Genomic DNA, 17,064 nt, shown 5'->3' on the forward strand with positions numbered 1-17,064 from the left:
CTGCGTAGTGTCAGTAGGCACCTGAATCTGAGCGTGGAGACCGAGTGATGCAGTATTCCTTGTCTCATTTATTCAGGTTAGTCAATGTTTTGTCACACCCGTGCATTCTAATCGTCTCGCACGCGCTATTCAAGCACTGGATGCACCCATTGGTATGTCATACAATGAGTGCGACTTTATTTCCCATCCCAGGCTTCTAAATCCGACGTCCTCACGAAAGCGCCATTTAAATGTGACTTAGATTTCATGCAGACGCGCTGTTCGCACTCCACGACATTTTGTTTAGCGTTGCCGCAAATTCTTGCGTATTACCAACTTGTCAGTGCGTATCTCGGCTCAAATTCCAATGCCTTGCATTCTGCACCTCAGCAACTGCTGTAAACAGTTGCACAGCCTAGCGCCCCCCCCCCCCTCACCCCCAGCGAATGCTGCCCCTCACCAGTATTCGAGTTGTGATGATGCTCCTGGGGGCGGCGCTCTGTACGATCTTCGAGGGTGAGGGCAGAAGGATGAACAGTGTTCGGGGAAGTTCTGTCTGGCTCTCTCAACCCCGAGCGTGCTCCGACGGTTTGGCACCCTATCCTTCCTGGAGCACCGGACTTCACGGTGTCCGAACCCGTGCAACGTCCACTGTCCTTCCTGGATCAACGGACTTCACGGTCCCCGGACCCGTGCAACGCCCACTGTCCCTCTACAATCACCGGACTACACGGTCTCCACATCCGTGCAACGCCCACTATACCTCATGGATCATCGGACTTCACGGTCTCCGGACCCGTGCAATGCCCACTATCCTTCCTGGATCACCGGAGCTCACGGTCTTCGGACCCGTTCAACGCCTATCATCCGCGGACCCAACACGAAATATCGCCTCCCAGTCCGTGGTGACACACATTTTCCATCCTCACCGCTCTAAACTGCCCGTCGGCTGTGGCCCGTCGCACGCCGCTGTCAGGCCAGGAGAGACAAGTTCGCCGATTGGACAAGTCTCCTGTCGAGGGCTGACCGCGGACTGCGGGCACTAGAGTGGCGTGGTGAAAGTGGGGCTGCGATGGGCGGCGGAGCCAGTTGGCTGACCGGCCGACTGTCAGTAACGCGAGGCACCAGCCTCTGGTAGCTCAGTTGGTAGAGCGGTGGACTGTAGAGGAAAGCACAGGCATCCATAGGTCGCTGGTTCAAATCCGGCCCGGAGGACGTTTTATAAGGAAGATTCTGAAGGCAGGCAGACCATACACGCTTTACTACCCATTGAACATTTAACTATTTGTGCTCACAAATCAACGTGGGTCAATCCTGATTAGTCCGAACGTTTTGGTATCTACATGTCTGTACATGGTATGTTTGGGTGGTTCGCTTTAACGGCACGCGAACATTTTCACCTAAACGTCCATCTAGCTGGGTTTGAATGCCATGTTTGTGAATACTACTGCCCACCTCTGCAGTCGTCCGCGACAGTCCATTCCCACTGATCCAACAGAGACCGATGGGACTAGCCAGGTTGTGAACACTCGGGGTGTCGAACGCCTGGCCGATCAGCCCCCACCTGGCAGGGGATCAGACCGTCCCAACTACCTCCGACGACTCCCACTCACATGGCAAACCCGACCGGCTACCACCCGGCAGCCGTCAGCGACTCCCACTCACGTCACAAAGACGACCGGCCGCCACCCGGCAGCCGTCAATGACTCCCACTCATGTCACAAAGACGACCGGCCGCCACCCGGCAGCCGTCAGCGACTCCCACTCATGTCACAAAGACAACCGGCCGCCACCCGGCAGCCGTCAGCGACTCCCACTCATGTCACAAAGACGACCGGCCGCCACCCGGCAGCCGTCAGCGACTCCCACTCATGTCACAAAGACGACCAGCCGCCACCCGGCAGCCGTCAGCAGCCTGTCACCGACACTAACACGCTCCCCTCTTCGAAACTATAGCGCAGAGAGATATGTGTGACGACTTGCTCCGTTTTGGAGTCAATGACTATCCCTACCGGGATCCGTCAGTACAAGTGAAGGACATGATACCGAGGCGTGGTCTGATGGGACCGGTCCGGCCAGTCAGCTGACGGCCGGACCGTTCGAGGTCGCCTCCGTCAGCCTCTGGTAGCTCGGTTGGTAGAGCGGTGGACTGTAGAGGAAAACACAGATATCCATAGGTCGCTGGTTCAAATCCGGCCCGGAGGACTATTTGATCAATCTTGCTCGTACTGCGTAGTGTCAGTAGACACCTGAATCTGAGCGTGGAGACCGAGTGGTGCAGTATTCCTTGTCTCATTTATTTAGGTTAGTCAATGTTTTGTCACACCCGTGCATTCTAATCGTCTCGCACGCGCTATTCAAGCACTGGATGCACCCAGTGGTATGTCATACAGTGAGTGCGACTTTATTTCCCCTCCCAGGCTTCCGAGCCCGACGTCCACACGAAAGCGCCATTTAAATGTGACTTAGATTTCATGCAGACACGCTGTTCGCACTCCACGACATTTTGTTTAGCGTTGCCGCAAATTTTTGCGTATTACCAACTTGTCATTGCGTATCTCGGCTCAAATTCCAATGCCTTGCATTCTGCACCTCAACCACTGCTGTAAACAGTTGCACAGCCTGGCGTCCCCCCCTCCCCCCAACCCCAGCGCATGCTGTCCCTCACTAGTACTCGAGTTTTTGATGATGCTCCTGGGGGCGGCGCTCTGTACGGTTTTCGAGGGTGAGGGCAGAAGGATGAACAGTGTTCGGGGAAGTTCTGTCTGGCTCTCTCAACCCCGAGCGTGTTCCGACGGTTTGGCACCCTATCCTTCCTGGATCACCGGACTTCACGGTGTCCGAACCCGTGCAACGTCTACTGTCCTTCCTGGATCACCGGACTTCACGGTCTCCGGACCCGTGCAATGCCCACTATCCTTCCTGGATCACCGGAGCTCACGGTCTTCGGACCCGTTCAACGCCTATCATCCGCGGACCCAACACGAAATATCGCCTCCTAGTCCGTGGTGACACACATTTTCCACCCTCACCGCTCTGAACCGCCCGTCGGCTGTGGCCCGTCGCACGCCGCTGTCAGGCCAGGAGAGACAAGTTTGCTGACACCCCTCCACGCTGACCATCGGCTATGGTATGTCGCACGCCGCTGTCAGGCCAGGAGAGACAAGTTCGCCGATAGGATAAGTCTCCTGTACGAGGGCTGACCACGGACTGCGGGCACTAGAGTGGCGTGGTGAAAGTGGGGCTGCGATGGACGGTGGAGCCAGTTGGCTGACCGGCCGACTGTCAGTAACTTGAGTCACCAGCCTCTGGTAGCTCAGTTGGTAGAGCGGTGGACTGTAGAGGAAAGCACAGGCATCCATAGGTCGCTGGTTCAAATCCGGCCCGGAGGACGTTTTATAAGGAAGATTCTGAAGGCAGGCAGACCATACACGCTTTAGTACCCATTGAACACTCCATTTAACTATTTGTGCTCACAAATCAACGTGGGTCAATCCTGATTAGTCCGAACGTTTTGATATCTACATGTCTGTGCATGGTATGTTTAGGTGGTTCGCTTTAACGGCACGCGAACATTTTCACCTAAACGTCCACCTAGCTGGGTTTGAATGTCATGTTTGTGAATACTACTGCCCACCTCTGCAGTCGTCCGCGACAGTCCATTCCCACTGATCCAACAGAGACCGATGGGACTAGCCAGGTTGTGAACACTCGGGGTGTCGAACGCCTGGCCGATCAGCCCCCACCTGGCAGGGGATCAGACCGTCCCAACTACCTCCGACGACTCCCACTCACATGGCAAACCCGACCGGCTACCACCCGGCAGCCGTCAGCGACTCCCAGTCACGTCACAAAGACGACCGGCCACCACCCGGCAGCCGTCAGCGACTCCCACTCATGTCACAAAGACGACCGGCCGCCACCCGGCAGCCGTCAGCGACTCCCACTCATGTCACAAAGACGACCGGCCGCCACCCGGCAGCCGTCAGCGACTCCCACTCATGTCACAAAGACGACCGGCCGCCACCCGGCAGCCGTCAGCGACTCCCACTCATGTCACAAAGACGACCAGTTGCCACCCGGCAGCCGTCAGCAGCCTGTCACCGACACTAAAACGCTCCCCTCTTCGAAACTATAGCGCAGAGAGATATGTGTGACGACTTGCTCCGTTTTGGGGTCAACGACTATCCCTACCGAGATCCGTCAGTGCAAGTGACGGACATGATACTGAGGCGTGGTCTGATGGGACCGGTCCGGCCAGTCAGCCGACGGCCGGACCGTTCGAGGTCGCCTCCGTCAGCCTCTGGTAGCTCAGTTGGTAGAGCGGTGGACTGTAGAGGAAAGCACAGGCATCCATAGGTCGCTGGTTCAAATCCGGCCCGGAGGACGTTTTTCTGATCAACGTTCGCAAGTTTCGGCATCAGTGTTGCAAATTTACTAGACGTCCAGACGGCGCTGGATATAATCCCATTTATCATAGAACACTTTCTTGGATAAAGACGCCGTAATGTAGGCGTCAAACCTCGTTTAACCCACGTGGCGTGCTCAGCTGCCTCACTTCGCATTTCAAAATGCCAAGTGAACTGAATTTGAATCCGCCGCCAATGACAGCCCGACGCTGAAAAAACCTGAGAAGAGTTGGTGCTTGATTCGTGATCGTAGCGGTCATTTTCCCGAATTTCAGGCAAGGCTGGTTTGGCTGCCTCCTTGCCTGCAAACTGCATCCTCCGGGTATGCCACAGATGCATGCTGCCTTACAGTCCACCGGTCCACCAACCGATCCAGCGGAGGTTATATTGTTTGCAGCTTGCTAGAAACCATCACCAACGATGCCTAAAGCCGTGAAGGTTTTGTCTCTGGCAATGGTGCTTAGGGAGCACGCTGGCCGTGAGGAGTGCGTTGCTGCTGTTGATCACTACATTTGTACATCGTCAGTAGGGCGGACTTTAAGTCCTCCACAGCCTGTATTGGTGAAATATGTGGCTCTGTTTCCGCTGTGGCCTCCCGTCGTTTCACAGTACGCCGGAGGATGTCCGTGAAGTCGTCAAGTCCTGACCCGGTATTGTGAGATGACACTGCTTTTGCCTACGTGTGCCCAGCTGGTGACGTCAGAGCTGCAAGCGGGTGCGCTTAATGTTCTGCAGCTTTCTGAAATAGCTGTGTAGAGATTGAGGTATATACGGCGCGAAATATGATTTGGTTTGGAGCACATGTGTTTGCAGATTATGCGAATTCTGCATCTGAAGATCCCTTAGCTTTCAGTTAGTTTGCGGTATGTTATAATAAATATCTGATGGATGTCCTTGACATGGATACCACTGAAACCTGTCGCGAAGGTTCGGGGATAGAATGGTCTCTCGATGTACTCAATCCGAAGCAGGATGGAGTCGAAATATTTATTTGAGATGTCCAGAATTGTCCGAACGCCCCAACGTGAATGTTGGAGCGAGCTTGTGTCGTCGGTGTTAGCTAGTACCATTACTGGTAACAGCCCTCAGTACATACGACAGGGATGGATGGTGACATTAGACCACGTGCATGAGACCGTGCATGCATTGCACGCTGCCGGTGCTTCATGCAACATTGTTTGGTAACGGCAGTGTTCTGGCGTTGTTAACTGCTGGTCTAGCACCGAGGCGGCACTAACCAGTCGCGACCTGCCGGTACCGTGGCAACGAAATGGTGCATATCCAATGGTTTACCTGTAATCGCGGCGTGCCGGTACCGTAGCAACGAAATGATGCATCTCCAATGATTTACCTGCAATCGCGGCCTGCCGGTACCGTGACACCGACGTGATGCATCTCCATTGGCTTAGCTACAATGGCGACGCCAGCCGTCTGAGGCCAGGTGTGTGCAGCGCACCTGAATGTGCCTGGATCCCAAAACATGTCGCGTCCCCCATCGCATCCATAGATGTACCACATCAGGACTACCCGCGAGTCAGCTCTCAGTTCTAGGAAAGGATCTTTTCCAGTGAAAGCAAAACAACCCCCGTTAAAAAATTATACAGAATCCAGGAACTTAAAAGCATTTTTTCAACGGCTGGTTCGGCGATTTCCCCTGGGTCAGCCCGGCATGATTGGCTGGGCCGCGGTCGAGTGATCCCGCTGGCTGACTGTCCTGCAGTGCGACGCTCCCGGACGCGGCACTGGCGACTCACCCGCTTCGATCGGGCCCTGTCTTGCAACACGTCTGACAATCGACAATCGAACTGATGAAAACAGCGAGTCCTCAGACCCACAAGAACATCACGTTGTATTCGCAAGTGAACACTGTCTACCCTTTCCGCCCTTGCCTGCAGAGGACCTTATCATTCGTAACTGGTGCATCCTCGCTCCGATGGATCTATTTCTGGACCTGCACCGCAGGCAAGCTCCCCGCACTGACCGTTGGCTCAGACTCACTGCGTCTGCCCGCGCGCCGTCTCGCCGCCCGCTACTTGAAGTAGATGGTCTCCTTGCCGACGATGAAGACGCGGTTGGGGTCGATGGTGGCGCTCAGCGGTGGTCGCGTGTACAGGCTCATGGTGACGCCGCCCGTCCGGCTGCCGCTCGTGTAGCTCGGTCGAGGCCGGTAGCCGCCGAACGGTCGGGGAGGGCCGTTCGGCCGGCCCGGCGGCCGTCCGCTGCCCGGCGGCCGAGCGTAGTAGCTGGACGTTGTGAACGAGCCGAAAGGAGGCAGCAGCGGCCGCGTCGGCCGGCCGTACGGCGGCGGTCGCGTCTGCGAGAGACTTGTGTCGGTGATGAAGAACTGCGCCGGCGGCGGCCTGTCTGTCACCAGCTGTGTGGCGCCGCTGAGGCTGAGCGAGTCGGCAGTGGCGCTGGTCAGTGTCACGGCGCCGCCCTGGACCAGGGTCAGGGAAGCCCCGCCGCCGGGCCGCGTCAGGCTGAGGTGGGAGCCGCCGCCGCCTTGCAGCGTCAGGCTGAGATGGGAGCCGCCGCTGGGGTATGTCAGGCTGCCGTGGCCGAGCGCTCCGCCGCCGTCCGTCAGCGTGACCCGCTCGGGCCGCACGGTGACCGTGGCCGGCGGCGGGCCCGGCAGCTCGCTGAGCGAGCAGCGTGCGCCGCCGCCGCGCGACATCAGCGACTCAAGCGACTGCACCGGGCAGCGCACGCGTTCCACCGTCTTGTAGAGCACCTTGGTCTTGGTGACGGTGGCGCAGACGTTGCTGAGCTGGCGCTGCGAGGACTCCAGCCACTGGGCAGCAGCGGCGGCGGCAATCAGCGCGGCCAGCGGCACCAGCAGCCGGGCGGGGCGAGCCATCGTCACCGACTGGCGCTGCCTCCGCCGCCGCCGCCGCCGCCGCCGCCGTCGTCGTCGTGACGTCAGTCGTCACGCCGGCCGGCGCCGTGCGGCGTCTGGGCCGTCGCCCGGCACATGTCGGTGCTGCACGTCACGCGCCGCGTAGCCGACGGCAAGTGTGGAACGAGCGGCGCTGAGCGGCGGAGCGGCGCTGCCCAGCGGTGGACGGGCGGCGTCCGCTGGAGCGGCGGCGCAGGCCCGGTGGAGCGCTGACCGGCCGTCAGCCGCCCGCGGCTGGTGCGGGCCTGGGCTGACCCCGCGCCGTTGGGCGGCGGCGCAGGCCCGGTGGAGCCGCTGGCCGGCCGTCAGCCGCCCGCGGCTGGTGCGGGCCTAGGCTGACCCCGCGCCGTTGGGCGGCGGCGCAGGCCCGGTGGAGCCGCTGGCCGGCCGTCAGCCGCCCGCGGCTGGTGCGGGCCTAGGCTGACCCCCGCGCCGTTGGGCGGCGGCGCAGGCCCGGTGGAGCCGCTGGCCGGCCGTCAGCCGCCCGCGGCTGGTGCGGGCTGGGGCTGACCCCGCGCCGCTGGGCGGAGGTGCGGTCTCCGCCCGGCCCGCGCGTCATGGTGACGCGTCCGGCCGTGACCGGGCCGCCGCTGCCGGCAAAAAGTCCGCCGCTGACCCCTGCTGGCGGCGGCCGCTCGGCTCGGGTCGCCGCCTCCTTTAATGATGTTAAAGTGTGCCGACCTTTTATGTCCGCGGTACGGTGGATGACTTGGGGTCCACAGCGGCCCGTCTTTGTGAACGTCTGGTTGTGTTGTTGGTCAAAATAGCATAGCGAAGAGCATGGGTTGACATGCCTTTTGCTTCCCTTTGAAAACAGACTTACCCAGATGAGTTAGCTGGACAATGGCGTAGTGATGATCCCTCCCGAGCGATGTAATGTAGCTTCGGCTGTTACTGATATGTGACAGTTGATCCATCCAAGCGCCGTTTTTGTAGTAAGAACACTTTTTTGTTGAATAGTAAAAAGCCTATTTTCTGTTCATGAAATTTGTATGGATCGATTTTAGGCTGCTTCTCATTTCCCCCGTTGATCTTCTGCCATTCTCTCGTTTCGGAGCGGCCGGTCGGGCCCCAGTCCTGGCTTGGCGTAGAGTGAGGCTACGATTACGAGGCCGACCAGAGTGAGGGGTGAGGAGTGACAACGCCAGGTATTTCATCGAGATGGTGTCTTCGAGGACACGTCATTTGCGTCTGGCTTTTCCGGCCCATTCAGCGGAGAACAAACGCTCCCATTCTGCGGTCTTTCCGGGCGGGTAAGAAAGACGCATACTTCGGGGCTCATTATATTCGGGTCTTTACGGTGCCGCCACTGGTTTCCGGCTTGTCGCACCCGTCTGACCTCCGATCAAGGGTGGATGCCGTGTGGTGGTAACGTACCGAGAAGCGAGTGCTCGGTTTACGGTTTCAAACATGCCTGCGTGTTGCACTGACATTGCTGCTTTTCAGCGTCAGTCGATTAGCAACAAGGCGGCTGATGTAAGAAGGACGTCTGTAACGCTATGCTCTTTGTCTACAAACAAATATCATGCCTGTTTTCGCAACTGGGCTGTTAATGCAGCCACTTCGTGCCGGAGAGGTTACGAACGCGACGATCGTGTGCCATTTCACAATTGTCGCCGGCTTCGGGAGGCCGACGAGCTGTGGCGTCACCCCTAGCAGGGCTTGTCGGTAACGATGGCAGACAGCTCGGGCGCACGGTCAGCGTTGGCTTGCGCTGACGGCGTGCGCCACCGCGGGGAGAGTCCGGCGCATGTCCGCCGTGCCGCCCCGGACCAGACCGTCCCGCGCCGCCGGTCCTGCGCCGCCGGGGGGAGGGTCCGACGCATGTCCGCCGTGCCGCCCCGGACCAGACCGTCCCGCGCCGCCGGTCCTGCGCCACCGCGGGGAGGGTCCGGCGCATGTCCGCCGTGCCGCCCCGGACCAGACCGTCCCGCGCCGCCGGTCCTGCGCCGCCGGGGGGAGGGTCCGGCGCATGTCCGCCGTGCCGCCCCGGACCAGACCGTCCCGCGCCGCCGGTCCTGCGCCGCCGGGGGGAGGGTCCGGCGCATGTCCGCCGTGCCGCCCCGGACCAGACCGTCCCGCGCCGCCGGTCCTGCGCCGCCGGGGGGAGGGTCCGGCGCATGTCCGCCGTGCCGCCCCGGACCAGACCGTCCCGCGCCGCCGGTCCTGCGCCGCCGCGGGGAGGGTCCGACGCATGTCCGCCGTGCCGCCCCGGACCAGACCGTCCCGCGCCGCCGGTCCTGCGCCGCCGGGGGGAGGGTCCGGCGCATGTCCGCCGTGCCGCCCCGGACCAGACCGTCCCGCGCCGCCGGTCCTGCGCCGCCGGGGGGAGGGTCCGGCGCATGTCCGCCGTGCCGCCCCGGACCAGACCGTCCCGCGCCGCCGGTCCTGCGCCGCCGCGGGGAGAGTCCGGCGCATGTCCGCCGTGCCGCCCCGGACCAGACCGTCCCGCACCGCCGGTCCTGCGCCGTCGCCGGGAGGGTCCGGCGCATGTCCGCCGTGCCGCCCCGGACCAGACCGTCCCGCGCCGCCGGTCCTGCGCCGTCGCCGGGCGATGACCACGTCACGTGGCGTCGGCCGGCCGTCGGTGAAGGGCCGCGCCGCGCCCGGGGACCCGTTGGCGGTGCAGCCGTCCGCGGTACCCGGACACGGTCCTGGCGGCGCGCGGCCGCCTCCGTGTCGACTGTTGACCTGGCGGCGAGCGGGCCGGCGCCGCGCCCTAGCTGGCGCCGTGCCCCAGCGGCCGCGAGCGTCGACTCGGACCGCTGCCGGCCGCCGGTGCATCCAATGACGACCTGGTGGCGGGCGAGTAGGCGCCGCGCCCCAGCTGGCACCGTGCCCCAGCGGCCGCGAGCGTCGGCTCGGACCGCTGCCGCGTCCGTGCCGCTGCCGGCCGACCGGGGCGCCCACTGACGACCTTGTGCCGCCGGTCGTCGCTCGTGGTCACGCGCCATCTTTATTATGTTGGTTTATTATGTGCAAATTCGGTTGTGTACAACTAGAGGACGTGGTGTGGTGTCTTCTAAGACCAGCATGCACAGCAAGAAGCAGTTATGTCGTAATTTCAGTTGAGAGACGTCCGGGGCATGGTTATGTGTGTTTTAGTTAGATACATTGCTCTCCTTTCGCCGTTGGTGTGCCTGCATTTTTCTCTGTAAAGGTTTTCTCTATAAATAAGCGTCGTCCCATGGATTGAAAGCATGCTACGCATCGTAGCTGAATGGAATGAGCTAGATGAATGGAACGACAACTGACCCTTTGTGTACAGTTGAGTGAGTTTTATATTACATCTTGAAGCGTGCCTTGTGACGTTTTTGCTTTCGGAATGGCATCCATCGCCGTTTGGGTCACAGTGACGGGGACTTGGAAACGGGGTTCAAATAACTGAAGTTTTGAAATGCCCGAAAACGATCTCAAAAGCCGGACCAGGCCGCTCTTCTGCCAGCGGGCAGCTGGCTCATCCCATTTCGGAATGTTCTGGCGAGCGGTTTTCCAAACAATACAATATAGTCCGATAGCGGACATTGCTCCCTGCGCGGTTTCCGTGTCTCGAAGGGGTCCGGCCGTCCGTACCCAGCCTGTGTCCCTGCGCGCGTCTCCCGTCTGTGCCGGCGCTTGACACCGCGCCGCCGTGTGCCCCGCAGAAGGCGGACACGATCCAGTCCGAGCGGCTGTCGCACTGGCACCCGAACATGACGGTCAGCCTGGTGCACGACTTCACCACCTGGACGCGCGCCGCGCTCGTGCCACCCATCGACGAGTACCTGCAGTTCACGCCCTCCGGCGAACGCTACAGGCCCATCCTCTTCATCAACGATTACTGGAACCTCAACAAGGACTACTTCCCGCTCAACGACACGGTGAGCGGCCTGGGCCGGCGGGTTCTAACGCCTCTACACGGTGAGCGGCCTGGTCCAGCGGATCGGCCGCTTCTACACGGTGAGCGGTCTGGTCCGGCGGGTTCGACCGCTTCCACACGGTGAGCGGCCGGGTCCAGCGGATCGACCGCTTCTACATGGTGAGCGGCCTGGTCCGGCGGGTCGGCCGCTTCTACACGGTGACCGGCCTGCTCGTGCGGGTTCGACCGCTTCTGCCAGCAGGTAGTTGGCTCTGAGCCGTCGTGCTTGCTCAGTTCAGTACGGCGAAACCATTGTAGAAATGCAGGAAAGGCAGACCACGTTTGTTTGCTGGCTTAAAATTCACTTTATTTTCCGTTGTGCGTTTAGCTTGCTGTGCACCTAACGGATGTAATTTGTTAATGTCCACAGATGAAGGAGCTGGAGCTGCTGCTCACGTTCCACCCTATCACGTTCTTCAAGTTCCAGCTGTACAGCTCCATGGGCATGCGGAACAAGTGGACGGCGAGCCTGCTGGGAGACGCCGCCGGTGAAGAGAATGACGAGGACCAGGTTAGGCTCGGGCGACGTGGATGGCGGCCGCGGCACGAAGGGAAGGGGGCGGGGCAGGGGGCGCCTGAAACCAGTCTTAGGTCAGAGTCGGCTGGGGCAGCGGTAGTCAGAACAGGTTACGGGAGGGGGGTCAGGTCACTGACTTGTCACAGGTCACGCGCCATGGCCAGGACACTGACACGGCGATCAGGTCAGGAGCAGGTCACAGTCGGGGGCACCTGGGATTGGGCTACTTGTACGAGCTGATTTAGAATTCACGTATCAGGACGGGAGGAAGTGAAATGTCCGATCGATAAAGGGCCCGGGGTCACGGCAGGTGAGAACGGCTTAAGATGCTGGAATTGGAGGATAAGACACTGAAACGGGCTAAGATAAAACGGACCAGATTCTGGGAGTCAGATTCTGAATGGTCATATTTGAGATGACTTCCCCAGACCGTCGCGGACTAGACCAGACCCCTGGGCCTGGCTGGCAGGGAGGGGGAGGTATCCACCGGCTCAGTCGGGGCAGCTGTGCGGGTCACGTGACTGGGGCCTCGTCACATTGGCACCAATGGGACGGCGTGCGCGGACGCCAGAGCAGCGTCGCTGATGGCGAGCACTGTCAACTGTTCAGCTGGCCGGTGGTGATCTACGCGGGGATCGGTGTCGTGTGCCGACATTGTCGTGTCTGGATGTGTTTGGTTGTGTCCTGCATCGTCTACTAATGTCCGGCCGTGTTCGTCTCCTCCCTGCCCTGTCCGGCCCTGTCCGCCTCGGTCCAGTGCTGCACCGTCCTGTCCACCTCAGTCCTGTGCTGTGTGCTGTGCTGCATTGCCCCGTCTGCCTCAGTCCAGTGCTGCATTGCCCCGCCTGCCTCAGTCCAGTGCTGCGCCGTCCTGTCCGCCCCAGTCCAGTGCTGCACTGCCCTACCCGCGTCTGTCCAGTGCTGTCCGGTCCTGTTCGCCTCTATCCGGCCCTGTCGTCCAGATTGTTGCCCGAATTTTCGGCAGCATCTCCCCACTGCTGCCAGTCTGGTGTGGCGCTGTGGCGGCCTGCCCCCCGGCACTGCCTGGTGCTGTGCTCAGCAGACCGGCACCGTCCAACGCTGACGGCCCGGTCGCTCTCCTGCCAGGACTCGATGAAGGAGGCGATCCTGGAGACGAACGTCTACCTGATGGCGCTGACTGTGGCCGTGTCGCTGCTGCACAGCGTGTTCGAGTTCCTCGCCTTCAAGAACGGTCGGTGGGCCGCCGCGGGAGACCGGCCTTCTCGCGGGCGGCGGCTGCTGTCCGCCCTGCCGCCGCCGCCCGATGCAAACTCAGTGGTGGCGTCCTGACTGGATGTCACATGCCTGTTGTCCCCCGATGCTTTCGGCAGTGCTCTCCAACCGGTGCCCGTTTCATGCGGCGCTGCTATCCCACTACGGGCTATTACTTGAGCCGAGCTGGCTGCGTTTATGTTGTTGATCAAGTGGGTTTATGATGCGTGTATGTAGTTGGTAGGTCCGTGGTGTCTTCCAAGTCATCCTGGGCGTAACTTGACGGGCTTCTTTCAACACGTCCAGCCACATAGACTAACTGAGACACCACTCTGCCTTACAGATATCCAGTTTTGGAACAACCGGGAGTCGCTGGAGGGCCTGTCGGTGCGCTCCGTCTTCTTCGGCGTGTTCCAGGCGGTCGTCATTCTGCTCTACGTCCTGGACAACGACACCAACACCGTCATCAAGATCAGCTGCGGCATCGGTCTGCTGATCGAGCTATGGAAAATCACCAAGGTGAGCTCGTCGCACGCCACGTGCGGCGGTCGGTTGGGAAGGTCTTGCGCCTCCAGCGAGACGGGTGCGTGTGTCGGCATCACTGTGGTGAACTCGCGCCGGAGATGGCCTCTGGACGCTCAAGGTTCTGCTGCTGTCGGAGCTGAGCTGGGACATTGAGCTGCGGGGGACCGGTCGACTTAGGGTGCGCTCAGCCGCTCTGCCACCGGCTCCCGCGCTGGGACGCCGTGAGCTACTTACGTGAGGCCGGCGCTGATGTCTTTTCTTTGGATGTCCGGCGCAATTTGCATATGACGGGATGCGTGGTCAAGCCTGCCATCGCCACGGCACCACTCTGCGGCCGCGCACCTCACTCTAGCTTCTTACCACGTCCGCCAGGTGTCGGACGTGAAGATCGACCGGCAGAACCGACTGCTGGGCATCATACCACGCGTCACGTTCGCCGACAAAGGCTCCTACGTGGAATCGAGCACGCGGAAATACGACAAGCTGGCCTTCAGGTGGGTGGTGACCGCGTGGTACTGGGCGAGGTCGCCTGGGCTTGTGATCACTCTGTGGCGGCGGGCTGGTGCCCGGCCGAGGTCGCTCAGCTCTTATCACACCACGCTTGTGAATTGAAAGCGTACACATTCGTCCCTTTTATCCTTTATCTCGCTTCATCCTGCATCCTCGCGACGCCCCGCTTGTCCGGGGCAGGCTGTGTGCGTCAGCCACGTCATCCCATAGCCCGGGTATGTTCGATTCTGGTCGAAAGGGCTCTAATGCCAAAAACAAAACAAAAACCAACAAAACCGTATGCTGGGGATTGAAAGGCACGGGATGGCAAGGCGCCCTCCTCAGTTGCGAGCAACGGGGCATGGCGGACGTGCGTCATGGCAGTACTCGGGGCGCGTGCTGGACGGCTAGTCGGGCTGCTGTGACGTGCTGCCGGCCGGCCGCCGGCGGCCGAGCCGTGCCCGCCAGCACTGGTGATCACCGGCGCAGCCGCAGGCCTGTGTCCGACGGTCGGTCAGCGGGGGCCAGGCCGCGCTCGCCGCCGCCGCGCGACGACAGTGGACACGTGTGCGTGTGTGTGACGGCTGGCGTCCCCTGTTCTTCAGGTACCTGTCCTGGGCGCTCTTCCCGCTGTTGGGCGGATACGCCGTGTACAGCGTGGTGTACATGGAGCACAAGGGCTGGTACTCGTGGGTGCTCTCCATGCTGTATGGCTTCCTACTGACCTTCGGTAAGTGCGCCTCTGAAGACCACGGAACGGGCGGTTTGTGCAGTCTTGCTTTAATCTGTGATGAACTGGAACCGCCGTCCGTGTCATGACACGACCCCGGTTGCTAAAAGCAGCATAAACAACTAAAAACACTTGCTTGGTGACGTCCGTGGCGTCGCAGAGTGTTTCGTGCCCTGAGCGACCGCGGCTTTTTCGGCAGGTTTCATCATGATGACGCCTCAGCTATTCATCAACTACAAGATGAAGTCGGTTGCCCATTTGCCGTGGCGCATGCTGACGTACAAGGCGCTCAACACGTTCATCGACGACATGTTCGCCTTCGTCATCAAGATGCCGATGATGTACAGAATTGGCTGTCTGCGAGACGGTGAGCGGCGCCATTGATGTTGTAATGTACCATCCAGTGCAGAGTTTTGCTCGCGATGGTCTGCGTTGTGTTGCCCATTGTTCGGCGATGTCGATCTTCGAGCTGTTTTGTATCAATTGACAGGGTAGCAGCGTTTCCTGAGCGCTGTAGGAGTGGACAGTATGGCAGCGTGCCGTGCAGGCGGCGGCGGTGTTGCCGGCGCGTGCCCCGCGTGCCCCCGCCCCTCCGCTGTCGGGTGAGCTCCGCGCGCCACTGACCGCGCCCCGTTCGCCTGCAGACGTCGTCTTCTTCATCTTCTTGTACCAGCGCTACATCTACCGCGTCGACCCGAGCCGCATGAACGAGTTCGGCTACTCGCAGGAGATGCTGGAGCGCCGGGGTCAGCCGGCGGCCGACGGCGCGACCGCTGCGCCGCCGCTGGAGGGCGCGCCGGCCGAGCCAGCCCCACAGAAGCCGGCAGCCGAGAAGAAGGCTGACTGAGCGCGGTGCACCTAGTCGGCGGACGTCTGTGTGCGTGTCTCTGTGTGTGTGCATGTTGTGAGGCCAGCCCGTGGCCGGCAGGCTGGCGCTGACCGTGCGCGCCGCCTGCCCCGTCACAAGCTGCCCGCCACGGGCGGGACGGACGGATGGCCCGTCCGACCCCGCGAGCTTGTGGAGATTACTGTATACAATGTTTTAGTCCACCCCGTGCATACCCTGTGTTCGCCGCGTGCTGGCAGGCCACGGCCCCTCGTCACTCGCCCCCGATGCGTGGGCGCGCCAGCACGCGCTATTGTGGTAATTTATACATTCAGTGATGGTCTTTGCTCGTTGGAATAATACACGCAGGGGCGCGCTCCGATTCTGTCCTGGTCACCTCACGACGCAGGCCGGAGTGGTTCATGTCCACACCCGCACTGAGCCCACTCTGGTCACGGCGTGGTGGCCGGTCGTCGCGATGCCTTACTCCAGAGCTCACCGGTGGCTACACGCGATCGCACACCATGGCCATTTATTTCCCATCGGAACGTCGAACTTCTGGCACAGAGACGCCAACATAGCGACCTTCGGGGCGAAGCCCGACCGACCCGCCCTGGAGCCCCGCTGCGGGCCCGAGCAGACCGGACACGCCGAGCGACCCTTTCTTGCACCGCCCGCGGTTGCGCGCAGGGCAACGGCGCCAAAGCGTGGTAAGCTGTCCAGCACGGGTCCGACAGGCCGTAGTGTTAGTGCCAGGCTGGTGGGTCGACCGCGCAGCGCTGCGGCGGGTGCAGGGCTCAGTACGCCGGCGCGGCGCCCGCTGCTGAGCCGCGCCGGCGTCACCGTCTCAGCATTCGGCCGGCGAGCCGGGTCGTCTCCGAAGCCATCCCGGCTAGAGGCCGCGCGCCGGCCCCGTCCCGTCCGCTGACGGGGAGCGGGGCCGGACCGGACCGCGGCGCCTCACACTCAGGCAGGTCGACCCCCGGCTGGAGACCGCGCGCCGGCCCCGTCCCGTCCGCTGACGGGGAGCGGGCCCGGACCGGACCGCGGCGCCTCGCGTCAATCAGGCAGGTTGACCCCCGGCCCCGGCAGGTCGACCGCGCGCCGGCCCCGTCCCGTCCGCTGACGGGGAGCGGGGCCGGACCGGACCGCGGCGCCTCGCGCCAGTCAGGCAGGTCGACCCCCGGCTGCGGCGCCGCCGAGCTCAGCACAGCCCGAGTGTGAACGCGCACGCCGTAGGCCGGGCTTGGCTCGCCCTGCCCGCGGCTGTAGCGGCGGCAGGTCCGCAGATCACAGGTCCGCAGGTCACGCGCAGCGCGGCGCTGCGGACGCACCCGCGGAGGACGGGCCCTCCGAGCGTCGGTCGGTGGTTCCAGGTCAAACCACCGGCGGGGCCGGACCGACCGCCACACCGTCATAGTCGCCCGCCGGCTCAGACAGAAGGGTTCCATTGGAAGCGATTGCTGTCCGGGGTAATTATCCGCGTGCTGCCCATAGCCGCTGAAGACGTCCGAGCGCGTCAGTTGGACGCCGGCGGAGTCTTCACCGGTCTGCTGCTCCGA

At 61.7% G+C, this 17,064-nt stretch overlaps 1 protein-coding gene and 3 non-coding genes across 4 annotated transcripts; all 4 read left to right on the top strand.

Annotated features, from left to right (window-relative positions):
- Positions 1-1,107: 1,107 nt before the first annotated feature.
- Positions 1,108-1,194, top strand: TRNAY-GUA (transfer RNA tyrosine (anticodon GUA)). The gene is given in 2 exon segments: positions 1,108-1,144; positions 1,159-1,194. It is a non-coding gene; the product is annotated as a tRNA-Tyr (tRNA).
- Positions 1,195-3,284: 2,090 nt separating this feature from the next.
- TRNAY-GUA (transfer RNA tyrosine (anticodon GUA)) lies at positions 3,285-3,371 on the top strand. The gene is given in 2 exon segments: positions 3,285-3,321; positions 3,336-3,371. It is a non-coding gene; the product is annotated as a tRNA-Tyr (tRNA).
- Positions 3,372-4,279: 908 nt separating this feature from the next.
- TRNAY-GUA (transfer RNA tyrosine (anticodon GUA)) lies at positions 4,280-4,366 on the top strand. The gene is given in 2 exon segments: positions 4,280-4,316; positions 4,331-4,366. It is a non-coding gene; the product is annotated as a tRNA-Tyr (tRNA).
- A 6,243-nt stretch (positions 4,367-10,609) lies between these two features.
- Positions 10,610-15,879, top strand: LOC119110917 (cleft lip and palate transmembrane protein 1 homolog). Its single transcript, XM_037234792.1, has 9 exons — positions 10,610-10,624; positions 10,929-11,144; positions 11,553-11,693; positions 12,807-12,912; positions 13,276-13,451; positions 13,830-13,951; positions 14,552-14,676; positions 14,876-15,043; positions 15,321-15,879. Exons 1-9 carry the CDS (start codon positions 10,610-10,612, stop codon positions 15,521-15,523), a joined length of 1,272 nt encoding a protein of 423 aa, XP_037090687.1. The 3' UTR covers positions 15,524-15,879.
- The last annotated feature ends 1,185 nt before the right edge of the window (positions 15,880-17,064 follow it).

The sequence above is a fragment of the Pollicipes pollicipes genome, unplaced genomic scaffold (genome assembly GCF_011947565.3).
Source record: "Pollicipes pollicipes isolate AB1234 unplaced genomic scaffold, Ppol_2.1 Scaffold_7253;HRSCAF=8739_pilon_pilon_pilon, whole genome shotgun sequence".
NCBI classification, from domain to species: domain Eukaryota; kingdom Metazoa; phylum Arthropoda; class Thecostraca; order Pollicipedomorpha; family Pollicipedidae; genus Pollicipes; species Pollicipes pollicipes.

Excerpts from the sequence above, each read along its gene's own strand:
- LOC119110917 (XM_037234792.1), top strand. Across the intron at positions 13,952-14,551 it reads TACGACAAGCTGGCCTTCAG|GTACCTGTCCTGGGCGCTCT; the intron begins GTGGGTGGTGAC and ends CCTGTTCTTCAG. Across the intron at positions 14,677-14,875 it reads TGGCTTCCTACTGACCTTCG|GTTTCATCATGATGACGCCT; the intron begins GTAAGTGCGCCT and ends CTTTTTCGGCAG.